A 13135-nucleotide genomic window follows, 5' to 3' on the forward strand; every position below is an offset into this window, starting at 1 on the left:
TAATACCCTACAGCGTGGGGATATTTATCTAAATCATTTCAAAACTCTCTTTCAATATAAATACCCCCAGGCACATAACAACAGAACCCGTGTAAACATTAAAAAGCCATGCTGTGGATCAGACCACAGGCCTTTCTAGTCCAGCATTCTTCCTGGTTGACACGATTCCTATGGGAAGCCAGCAAACAGGACCAGAGAGCAACAGCGCAATATAAAAAGGAGAAAATGTTGGGCCACCAGGCAGGGCCAGATTTAGGTTTGATGAAGCCCTAAGCTGCTGAAGGTAATGGGGCCCTTTATATGTCCAGCTGTCCTTTGTCAACATCAAATTGTTGCTGTTTTTGTGTTGAATATATGCTATATGGTAATTTATGGACCAGTCCATGCAGAATGTAGGCATCCTATACAGTGGTACCTCGGGTTACATATGCTTCAGGTTACAGACTCCGCTAACCCAGAAATAGTACCTCAGGTTAAGAACTTTGCTTCAGGATGAGAACAGAAATTGTGCTCCTGCGGTGTAGCAGCAGTGGGAGGCCCCATTAGCTAAAGTGGTCTTCAGGTTAAGAACAGTTTCAGGTTAAGAACAGATCTCTGGAATGAATTAAGTACTTAACCCGAGGTACGACTGTATATAGAAATGAGCAAACTAGTGATATTTTAGGGAGCAGGCTAGCAGGCGGGGGCCATTACTTACATCACAGAAGCCTACACAACACGAAACACTGTTGCTGTATGTTGTTGTTGTTGTTTAGTCGTTTAGTCGTGTCCGACTCTTCGTGACCCCATGGACCAGAGAACGCCAGGCACTCCTGTCCTCCACTGCCCCCCGCAGCTTGGTCAGACTCATGCTGGTAACCTCGAAAACACTATCCAACCATCTCGTCCTCTGTCGCCCCCTTCTCCTTGTGCCCTCCATCTTTCCCAACATCAGGGTCTTCTCCAGGGAGTCTTCTCTTCTCATAAGGTGGCCAAAGTACTGGAGCCTCAGCTTCACAATTTGTCCTTCCAGTGAGCACTCAGGGCTGATTTCCTTCAGAATGGAGAGGTTTGATCTTCTTGCAGTCCATGGGACTCTCAAGAGTCTCCTCTAGCACCATAATTCAAAAGCATCAATTCTTCGGCGATCAGCCTTCTTTATGGTCCAGCTCTCACTTCCATACATCACTACTGGGAGAACCATGGCTTTAACTATACGGACCTTTGTTGGCAAGGTGTTGTCTCTACTTCTCAAGATGCTGTCTAGGCCTGTCATTGCCCTTCTCCCAAGAAGCAGGCGTCTTTTAATTTCGTGGCTGCTGTCACCATCTGCAGTGATCATGGAGCCCAAGAAAGTATTTATTTGTTTTTTATCTTATATTTTGCAAATGTATATCCAGCTTATTTTTTCCTTTATTTTTTGGGGGGCCCCCAAGAGAATGGAGCTTGTTTAGTTTATATGTAAATCCGGCACAGCCACCAGGCCCCCCTCCAACCCCCCCCCAACCAACAAAACCATGAGCTATTGGTTCTTTAAAAATAACGAGGGTCCATTACTTCTCTCAAAGTCTAGGTGACACTTGGGAAGAACCTTGGCTCCTCCTTTCAAACGCTCACAACCATTTACTGCACATGCTGAGAAACTGCACAAGAAAACAAAAGGCCATAAGGCCAGGCTTATTGGCTGAACAGCTTAGGCATGCATAAAGGAACCAGCACACCACAAACCCTGCACATGTCTACTCAGAAGCAAACCCCATCCAGCTCAGTAGGCCTTTCTCCCAGGCCAATTTATTATATGGGGCTGCCGTCTAAAAAAAAGCACTTTGTACTGGAGTGGGGCGTTTCATCCAGCTTGCCCAGAATGGCAGATCTCCACAGAACCACCTGTGTGCAAGGGAGGCTGGGAACCAGGACAAGATAGCGGAGGAGGAGGGGTGCATGCTGGGAAACTCCCACGCTCCTCATCCTTCCCCCCCCCCCCCAGCGCGTTCTGGAGCCCTTTCTCAGCCGTGGGATCGGAGCAGGGCGTTCTGGAACCCTCGCGGAACTCCAAAAGAGAAGCCTCGCGACTGGGGCGGCGCGCGCTGCGGGGGGTTCCCTGCGCGCATTCGTCATAGTCAAGGCTGGAGAGGAGAAGAGAGGGGGCGCGCGCGAGGGGGAAGGGCTTGTTTATTGTCTGTCTGCTCTTGCGCACGGAAATGCCTGCAGTCTCTGGCGAGAGGGATTTATTTGGCTATATGGCGGGGGGGGGGAGGCAGGTGAAGGGCGGGCGGTGCAGGATTAGCGACCGCTTCGGCCAGCTGCGGAAGGTGCGAATGGGTCCTGGTAGGCGCCAGAAGAAAGGGGCACGGAAAGGGAGGCGGGGAGCGCCCCCAGCCTCTTCCTCCAGGTCTCGCCGCCCTCCCATCCGCAGGACATGCCGGCGGACCTCCTCCCCCCCGCTCGTGCCCGCGTCTCTACCTGGGCTCCTCCTCCTGCTGCCGCCGCCGCCACCTCCGCCGCCCTCCAAACTCACTCCCATCCTCTTGGCCCGGCCCGCCAGGCTCCTCCTAGCCCAGAGGGCCACCGGCGGCCCGAGCCCGGCGGCTTCCGTCCGTCCGTCCCTCCCTCGCCTCTCTCGGCCGGCAAGGGGCGGGCCTGGCAGCCCGACGGGTTGCTATGGACACCGCCGCCGCTGGGCGCGTTACGTCCTGGGACCGGGGGAAGGGCAAGGTGGAGGAGGAGGAGGAGGAGGCCCGGAGCCGCGGCTCTCTGCGCCGCCGAGTAGGGCTTGCTCCCGTGTCAAAAAGGAGCGCGGGGCTTCAGAGGTAGAGGCTGAACAGCAGGTCTCCTCAGAAGCAAGTCCCGCCGTGCGCAAAGGTGGTGCTTGAAGGCGGAGGGGACCCCTTGCCAAGTATAGGAGCGCGGGTGTCGGACTGTAGGAAGGGCGGCTGTTTTCCAGGGGGAAGGTCCACTCCCTGGTTCATGCCGCCACCTGTTTACGTGGGGTTGGCAGCAGGGCCCCCTCCGAAATTCCGGAGAGCCACAGCCAGGTAAACAGCACTGAGCTACGTGGAGCGAGGGTCTGGCTTCACCTAATGAAATATACTCGGAGCCGAGAGTGGATTTCTTGCTCTTTATTCAGCTCATAGTGGCGAGGAGGAATAGAAGGTGCCCCAGAATGTCTGCTTTACATACATTATTTACACAATAGGCCCCACCTGATTGGCTAATTCCGGGATTCACCTGTAGGCCAATCTGGTTGAGGATTCACTTCCACCTGGAGCTGGATTGGGTGGCTCCTGAGGACCAATCAGACTGCTGCATTCTGAATCCTATTGTTCTAGGACCAATCAGACCTCTACCTTTTGGATCCTATTCAACTCAGTACTGTACATAACACCTAAGGTCGTTTTCTATGCTAGCCTATGCACATTTTCCAGGGAGGGGAGGCCCTACCACCCTACAGCCTTCCCCACCAGCTCCGCTCTGCGATCCCCCCTGTTGCCCAATGTGCCCTGTCCCCCCTCCGTTACTGAGAATAGGACTGGGGGGGGGGGGAGAACCAGTGTGATTGGTCAGACAGTATACCCCTCCTTTCCCTCCTTTTCTTTTAGTGTAAGTGGGATGGAACTTTGCTATGCTCACTTTCCTTAGGCTTTGGAGCTTTGGAGATATTTTTTAGAACTACGGTATTTATTTATATGTGCTTAGTGATCATTTGCTACCTGCATACAGTATTTGTCACCTTAGCTACCCAAAGCAGCACCCCTATACTCTGCCTCTTTCATTTCTGTGTAACAAACCCATACAGTGGTACCTCTCGTTACGTACTTAATTCGTTCCGGGGGTCCATTCTTAACCTCAAACTGTTCTTAACCTGAAGACCACTTTAGCTAACGGGGCCTCCTGCTGCTGCTGCGCCGCCACCGTGCAATTTCTGTTCTCGTCCTGAAGCAAAGTTCTTAACCCGATTTACTATTTCTGGGTTAGCAGAGTCTGTAACCTGAAGCGTATGTAACCCGAGGTACCACTGTATTTTTTTACTTCCTAGTGTGCGACATTCTTTGTTAAGCATAAAAGTTAAATGTATCCATGCATTGTTATCAGAAGCACATCCTGATTCCATGCAGTCGGTTCCATTCCCCTCAGTAGTGTACGTTGGGTACATTGGTGGACATGGGCAGGGGGGAGCGTTCAGTGAACCTTTACACACAATATATATACAAAACAGGTCTTGTGTTTGGAGAATTCAGAACTAACCAGAAAATCAGTGTGACCATGTTTCATGAACACTACACAGCAAACCAACCAACAGTGGTGTTTATTTAAAGAGCAATGCATTGGAAATGAGAAAGAAAATGTGGAATGCTGTGCTGGAAAAACTCTTACCATCTGAAAGAGCTACCTGTATGCCATTTATAACTTGGCTTTGGCTGCATGCTAGCAGTAGAATCACAAATGTGTCAGTAGCATAATTTTCACATTGATTTGAAGAGCGTTTACAAAAGGCAGCATATTCTACTAATTTTCATTCTTTATAAGATACGGATGTCTTATAAAATGTTCAATATTTACAAGGCATTTGAGCATGTTTCTTCAGATCTAGTGTCAAAAACTAGATTTTATTTTTAAAAATTCATAGCAGACACTTCAATGAGTTTAAGTACATCAGCTCCATTCTGGGCTGGTCCTGTAAATAGTGTCTGTTGATGAACCAAATTTGGATTGCATTGGCTGAATTGTATATAATTCTTTTAACATCCTATAAACAGTTCTTGCATTAGTTATTGTACTCCGACAGGGGCAGCCAAATACAATGCAGAAACGTGCATTTTAAGTTTCTAGCCCCTTTACTATGCCAGATTTCTGTCCACAGCAACAGCTTACTATTTCACCTTTTTGTACTCTGAAAGTTCATTTTTCCCAATGGAAGAATTCTGTGGATGAATCTGCCCCAACCGTCACTTGATGCATTGGGCTTCCAGTTTCCCACAAAAGTTGGTGGTTTCATTCACAGAATACATATTTTTTTAAAGGGATGGGGACAGTCTCCCACTGAGCAAACAAACATTTCAAAAGCATCACAGCTATTCCCTTGTTACCAGGCAACACACTATGCAACAGTTTCTATTGCTTTTCTTTCTTGTCCGCTGCAGTTTATTAGAATTGCCCTTGTTCCAGAATTCTGGTCCACTGGTGCCAATACATTTTCTACAATTTTTAGCAGATTGCCATTGGCTTGAATAGCCTCTTTTGTCTTTTACACAACACCTTTCAAGGTCAGTTTCCAATGTAATGCATGCATGGAATTGCTTTAGGATTAATCTGTGTGTGTACACTGCACACATGTTTTAAAAAAGCATTTAGTTGGCTGTGTTATTCGGGCAACTTATTCATTGATGAGCCTGTGAACTCAATAATTTTAGAAACCTAACCTTGACTACCATGATAATCTTTGCACGAATTGCATGAATGATGCATTCTAATGATATGTTTGTGAATGTAACCATGCAAATAACAGCAAATGTCATGGATGGGGGGAAATGTAACCTAGGAACTGGGCTAGCTTTTATGATACCTAAAGACATTCAGATGTAGAATGACAGTTCTTTGGGATATCTTTAAAAAACACATGTTCGTATTTCTTGCACTGTTCAGCCAGAATTGAAAGCGCATAATTTCATAATTTAATTCCCGCTCCCTTATATATGACATTTCTGTGCCACCCCATAACATAAAGACTGGATTAAAGTAAATGACAAAAACCCCAAACATGGGAGATTTCAAGGGGTCAAAAAATAAATAAATGGATGTACCATGCTATATTAGAAGCAAAAAAAAACTTGTTTTGATGAATTGGAAGAGCTGAAAAGATTCCATTGAGCATATGGATTGATAATATGGACAGATTAGCTATATACGAATGAAATGCATGTCGACACAAAATAACAATGGATAAATATGAAGAAATTTGGAACGAATATTTAACCAATAAGGTGGATAGTGGTGAGAAGTAGGGGGAGGAGAGAGAGAGGTGGGAAAATATTGTTAAAAAAGGTGTAGTTGTAGGTATATCAGTGTATTCAAATCTGAATTGTAAAATTGTGTTGTTATTGTTATTATGGATTTTGTTGTATGTGTCTTTTGCGGTTGATGTTTGTATTGAAAAAACGATTAAACAATTTTTTTAAAAAACACACATAAAAACACTATTAATAAAATCCAAATCTCACCAACATCTCCCTGTTGGTGACCCACTTCATTTGTCAGAGGCACCCAGTATAGGGCCTCTGTAGCAGATGCTGAGGTATGGGGAAGGTCCCTATGGGTTAGTTAAAATTGGTGGTTGATGTGTAAGAAAAGCCGCTTCTGTATTTCTACCTAAACGGCACCATTTTCTGTTCACCCATTTCCTCCTATAAACTTTTTGGAGTGGAATTGAGGACAGGACAAACTGCAGCTATACTTTATCACTGCTAAGAGCTGTTTTATTCTCGCCGTTTCAGTTTGAAATGCCAGGCATTAAAGAACACAGACACTAATTAGCAGCGTTAACTGGAAGAGTCAAGAAGTTGAGAATCTGACTTTAGTCACCCAGGCCATAAATTCTGAATCTTTACTTCCTCTGCCAGGTGACACCAGCCTAATGTGACATATGCAAATGCCCCTTTGCGATAATTAACGATCAAGAAGATGCATATTCCCAAAGTATGGCTATATGCGTTAAATGGCAGGCTAAAATAACAAAAGTAATGGCTCAAATTAGTTTTTAAAAAGAAGAAGTTTTATGATAATGTAAAACAGATTTATAGCCTTTTTTTTTAGCCATGTATATGCAGAACGGGAAATAAACCCCACTGACTCTAATGGAATTTATTTCCAAATTCGGGAGTGGGGATTGTGAAGCCCAAAATTCATGAAACTTGTTACATGCTTTGAGACATTCTGTAACACTGGCTTTGGAAAATCTCCAGGGTGAATTCCATAGTTTGTGAGGCAGGTGCTGAGAATGCTTCTGTATGCGTGCCCTGTCTGCTTGAACCTTGAACGCAGATGGTCTAATTGCCAGGAGACTCTTGGTTGAAGATTCAGATGGGACCAAGAGTTCCCAGTGGTTCAGTGCGGCATGTGGGCAGCTGACAAACTGAAGCTCTTGTGGTGCAGCTGTGAAGTCATCTAAGTAGCAAAAGCATTACATGGACAGACCCTAGGGGTGGCTTAGAGCTAGGGCAGGTTAAGAGCTATTAAAAAATAGGGGAGGGGATTACTCTGCGAAAAGGATCTTATACGAGGAAACTCCAACTTTGGAGAAGATGGTAATGGGCTTTCAGGTCTCTGAACCTTTTGCTGAACCTCTGCCAAGTGAAGAGCTGGAACTAGGCATGAGTTCTGGGTGGACCATGGGATATTTTTTCAGTATTGAATCAAGGGCATTAAAAGGGGGACGGGTTATAATTTCCAGATATTTTGGTTGGCAGTCATCTGCCTCAGGAGACAATTGGAGGAGTGTGCCTTCAGGAGTGATGTCAAAACACCGGGGAGTTGTAGCACCTGTTGTGGCTGTAGAGACTGATATGCGAGAGACATGTTTTGCTGCAGCTTGGGCAGATGATGGCATACATTTGTGCTGATGCAGGTGTACCATGACGTTTCTTCTTTCTGTACTCTTCTCAGCGGTCACTCCTCCGGCCACTGCTGTGGATACACAACCTGATTGTCCCCAATCAGAGGTACATGTGTAAAGAAGGATAGATTTGCATAGGGTGGAGTGATCTCAGGCCTGGGGACAAATGTAGCTCTGGGGGCCGCTCTGTCTGGCTCTTGGAATTATGCCCAGACCACCCTCTCTTCCATTTTTTTAAAAGTCAATTTTATTAAGAGTTTTCAACATAAAATACACTAAAAGCCAAACTAATCTAAAGAGGATAAATAGGAAAGAAGCAAGAATAAGCAAGAGAAAAAAATAAAGAAGAGAAGAAGAAAAATAAATAAATACCAGGCCCGCTATCACAATTATATCTTGTTATTCCACATGCAGAAGAGTGAACCTTCCCAGGTCTCATCTGGGAGCTTCCCCTTCTTCCTCCAGCCTTCCGCTCTGGGACATCCTCTCTACCCTGCCCCTCACACAGGGCCTTTCTTTTTTCTGTCTATCATCTTCCTGAGTGTATCTCCATCAATCCAAGATAGGAAACTTCAAAATTCAAAGCATAGATATAGATAGACTTAACAGAGAGAGAATCAAAGATAATAGAAAAACAAGCTAAGAAGAGACATAAAGTCAAAGAAAAAGAGGGTCTTCTGATTCTCTGTCAGCTGATTATGTATGTGACAATTATTAAAATATTCAAAGCATGCATTCCGGGATAGCATCTCGCTGTCTTAATATCCAGCTTTTTCTCAGTCTGCTAGGTGCTGTTTTCCCAGTCTTCAGTCCCAGGCATCCCACCGCCTCTTCCAAGGCCACACCCATCACTGGCTCATCTTTTCACCCAAGTATTTTTGCCAGGTTGGAGCATGTCTTTGAACTCTGGTTTTGTAAGTGTAGGGCAGTTGTGGATGCAAGGTGAAAGTTGATAGTTTGCTAAGTGAAGAGTTTTCATCCCTTGGCTGAGCTGGGCTTTCTCTTTATAGCAAGCAGCAGCACTGTAGTTTCAGACTTATCTACTATAGCTTGGGATAAAAACTTGCTTTATGATTTTGTAAGGAAGGTTAAACTACTCTCAATCCATTAGACTCCATATCCTGTGGCATTCTCTGCAGTAAATGGCACAACTGACCTTGTATCTGAAAAAGTATTTTCAGCTTCCAGGTTTAGTGGTGATTGAAAAATTCAGTGAACATAAAAGAAATAAGGGTCTACAGACAATGAAATAATGTGTGCTTTACTGAGTTTAGGGCTACCTGCACTACCAGGCAGTCTGACATTCTGGAATATCAATATATAGCAAGCCTATTATGAGCTAGAAGAAAACTGTGAGTCAGTTCCCATGGCAGCACCCACAGCTGTAAAGATGCCATAGACAGTGACACTGTTATGAGCCTAATGTTCGCAACAGCTGGATTTCCTCCTCCTCCTATTCATGAATAAGAAACAAATGACAACAACGGGAGGCCAGCTGTCTCCCACTACTTACCCCTGATTAATGAATAGGATGGTAGAGACAAAAATAGACCACGATGTAAGATGCATGCTTCCTGGAGGCTAAACTAAGCCCTTGTTCTTCCAAACAGCAGCCGAAATGGTAACCCTGTTTCCAGCCAGTGCCACTTTAGACTGCAGATGAGAATTCACCTGGCTGAATTTTCCTTGACACACAAAAATAACATATATATAAATACCTGTGTATAGAAAACTAGATGTCAAGGAAAAAGGAAGGCCCTTAGCTCAGCGCTGGTGTATGTGCTTAAACCAGGACACTTGAAAGCACAATCCTATATATTCATAAGTAAACCCAACTAAGTACAATGGGTTTTAATCTTGGGGAAGTGTATCTTGGTTGGATTTCAGCCTTGGTGGTTTCTAGAAGTAGAAGGAGCCAGTTTTCAACATTCCCATATGACACAGGTAGGAAACTTGTGGCCCTTGAGAAGTTGCTGGACTACAACTCCCATCAGCTCCAGTAAGGGGGCGATTACAAACCTAGACAGCATCTTAAAAAGCAGAGACATCACCTTGCCAACAAAGGTCTGTATAGTTAAAGCTATGGTTTTCGCAGTAGTGATGTATGGAAGTGAGAGCTGGACCATAAAGAAGGCTGATCGCCAAAGAATTGATGCTTTTGAATTATGGTGCTGGAGGAGACTCTTGAGAGTCCCATGGACTGCAAGAAGATCAAACCTATCCATTCTTAAGGAAATCAGCCCTGAGTGCTCACTGGAAGGACATATCCTGAAGCTGAGGCTCCAATACTTTGGCCGCCTCATGAGAAGAGAAGACTCCCTGGAAAAGACCCTGATGCTGGGAAAGATGGAGGGCACAAGGAGAAGGGGATGACAGAGGACAAGATGGTTGGACAGTGTTCTCGAAGCTACAAACATGAGTCTGACCAAACTGCGGGAGGCAGTGGAAGACAGGAGTGCCTGCCGTGCTCTGGTCCATGGGGTCACGAAGAGCCGGACACGACTAAACGACTAAACAACAACAATACTCTGTTAGGGATTAGTTGCATTTATTCATTTTATTTATTTACTGCCCTTCATCAAAAGATCTCAGGACGGTTCATAGAATAAATGAGGCTGGTCAGACTTTATACCAGAGTCAGGGAAGTTGTGGCCCTCTAGGAAATTGTTGGACCACAAATCCTGTCATCCTGACTAGGGCTAATGGGAGGAACAACTGAATGGCTTGAGGTTCCCCACTTTTGCTTTAATCCAACAGGCTTCAACTGTGGTAACGTATTCCACTGTTGTGCCTGCTATGCAATGAAACAATTTCAGCACACTTGTGAAAGCAACCAGAGCAAACATCTACCGGCTAAAGCACTTGCCTTGATGACAGCTGTTTTAGATGGGTGTGCTTGTGTGTCAAGGAAAATGCCCTATAATTCCCATAGCTGTATTTGTGGCGATGAGGAAGAAGAAGAAGTAACAGGGAGTTTGGCTCTTTTAAAAATGCCATTGCCTTGCAACTGAAGAGTCTCTTGGTAAATGTTTCCATCTTCTCAATAGTCATGAAACTTTGGATGGATTTACAGGAAACAGATTCCCTTTTTGCTAATGCTGGTAACTGGATGATACAACAAAAGCTATAGGAAAACAGCACCAATTGTATTTTAAAAGTGATGTGATGGATGGTTCCACTATGACAAGAGAAGCCATCAAAGTTGAAGGCTGTATTTTGAGCAATGGACAGACTTGTAGTTCAATGGTTAACTCTAACATTTAGTAGTAAATGTTACATTTTGCTATTTTGTTATAGAATCTGGTCAAGCAAATAAATCGTATATCTACGCACTTGTATGATATTAGGAGCAGGAACTGAAGCGACAATTGCAATGTGATGCTTCTTAATGATGTTTATATTGACACAAATGTCAAGCTTAATCATAGGTTATTATTTCAATTCTACTGAGCACAAAGCAGTTATATGGGAAGATGAAAATGGCTTTAGAGCTCTAATTGTTAACATAGAGTTTTGAAGAAGTTGAGTAATGCAATATTCTCCCATCAGAATATAATTTGTAAGGACTGATTTTTCTAGAGAAAATGTTCAGTATTTCATGAAAGTCAGTTCCTTCTCAAGACTTTATCAATTAAACAACTACAGGAAGGAAGCACCCAACTCTAGTCATCATTCCTAAATGGTTTCACAAGGCTGCTCATAATGCAAAATGATAGAAAATTATCCACATCATGGTCTAGTTTAGCCATCTTATATCATTTTAAAAAATCTGTCTATAACTGGAGTATTATTAAAGAAAACCAATTTCTGTACTTCTGTTTACATGCTGTAGATTCAGGAATCTGGTGCCAAATTTGATTCAGAGTCTTTTATCTTTAAACAAATGCAATTTCCGTTTCGAACCCCAAATTTCTAGCCATTATGATGGGGGGGGGGGACCACATGCAGGCAACACCTTCTGCAAGTTCAAGATCCAACTGGGTTTTGCGAGCAATTCCAATGGAAAGCATGCATGATAAAACCCCAATATGCTGCACGTGCCTTGTTCATAGTAGCTAAGTCCTATCACCCTGCTCCTGGTTGCATCCTGACTCACAAACCTCCTTTTTTGCTATCCTCTGCCATCTCAGTTCCTAGAAAAAATATGTTCCTTTATGCACATCTCCATCACTTAATTATAATATCCACCCTACAGAGATCCGTTCTAGGCAGTTGGATCATGGTGAGGTAGATCAGGTTATGAAATAATATGAAAGAAGAAGAAGAAGAGTTTGGATTTGATATCCCGCTTTATCACTACCCAAAGGAGTCTCAAAGCGGCTAACATTCTCCTTTCCCTTCCTCCCCCACAACAAACACTCTGTGAGGTGAGTGGGGCTGAGAGACTTCAAAGAAGCGTGACTGGCCCAAGGTCACCCAGCAGCTGCATGTGGAGGAGCAGAGACGCGAACCCGGTTCCCCAGATTACGAGACTACCGCTCTTAACCACTACACCACACTGGCTCTCAAGATCCTGTCTCTATTAAAATTCGCCTGTAAATTGTGTTATGCTACACCTTTCCCAGCGGTATGCATTGGGAATCTATAGAATGCCTTGAAACACCAGCTGTTGTTCATGGCTGCAACACACACCCCAGAGTCTGACAGCCGATTTAGTTTGCAGTGACAGCCTCACCATGAGTGACAAAGTGCTGCATCCCCTTGTTCATACCACAGAAGCAATTGCTTTCTCATTATGCTCTCACCCAGAAAGTTAAACTTATTAAGATGGAAAATAACATTGGTACTGCTTTTGTCATAGGTGCCAGTTTTTATATTTGGGGGGCAGTTTAATATACTTAGTGCTATGTTTTCTCTCTCCTGCCTGATGGCAGAAGAGAAACACACAAATCTAGCTAACTAGCTTTCCAATTTTCTGTATATGAAAGTTGTGAAGAAACCAATGCCAGGATACATTTGCTATGTGCCTGGAAATGTAAAAATGCAAGTTGGCTCCTGATGTCTATCCTATTATCCATCCATCCATCCATCCATCCATCCATCCATCCAATGTATCAGTTGCCCAACAATAATTGTTCTCAGGGTGATTCACAAAGAATAATACAGTTTAAAACCACAAAAATCCACACCCATCAAATTCTATATAGCAACACTAACACTAAAAATAATAATTTTAAATCCAAGAAGTCTAAAGAGCATGACTAGTAGAAATTAATACAAAGCCTAACAAAGGGATAGATAATATAGGAGGGCATGCCATAACTGAGGAACCACTGCTCAGAAAGTCCTTTCTCTGTGTCCAGCTACTGAATCTCAGCTTGCAAAGGCATTAGGAGAAGGACTTCCATCGATGGTCTCTGGGCTCTAGTAGGTACATATGGGAAGAGATAATCCTTCTGATGGATTTTAAATGATACTTTTATTATTTTACTGTATTTTTGGTTTTTATGTAAGCCGCCCAGAGTGGCTGGGGAGGCCCAGCCAGATGGGCGGGGTATAAATAATAATAATAAATTATTATTATTATTATTATTATTATTATTATTA

General features: G+C 44.0%; 1 protein-coding gene across 2 annotated transcripts in view; it reads right to left on the reverse strand.

Annotated features, from left to right (window-relative positions):
- SPATA7 (spermatogenesis associated 7) overlaps window positions 1-2610 on the reverse strand; it is a 52854-nt gene extending 50244 nt beyond the window's left edge. Inside the window, exon 1 of one of the 2 annotated variants that reach the window (XM_079988838.1) lies at window positions 2443-2610. In XM_079988838.1, coding sequence (XP_079844964.1) covers window positions 2443-2503 — 61 coding nt within the window. In that variant the 5' untranslated portion in view covers window positions 2504-2610. The remainder of the gene's footprint in view (window positions 1-2442) is intronic. The other variant, XM_079988837.1, reaches the window with a different exon arrangement.
- Between the last annotated feature and the right edge of the window lie 10525 nt (window positions 2611-13135).

Source organism: Podarcis cretensis (genome assembly GCF_951804945.1).
Source record: "Podarcis cretensis genome assembly, chromosome: 1".
NCBI lineage: Eukaryota > Metazoa > Chordata > Lepidosauria > Squamata > Lacertidae > Podarcis > Podarcis cretensis.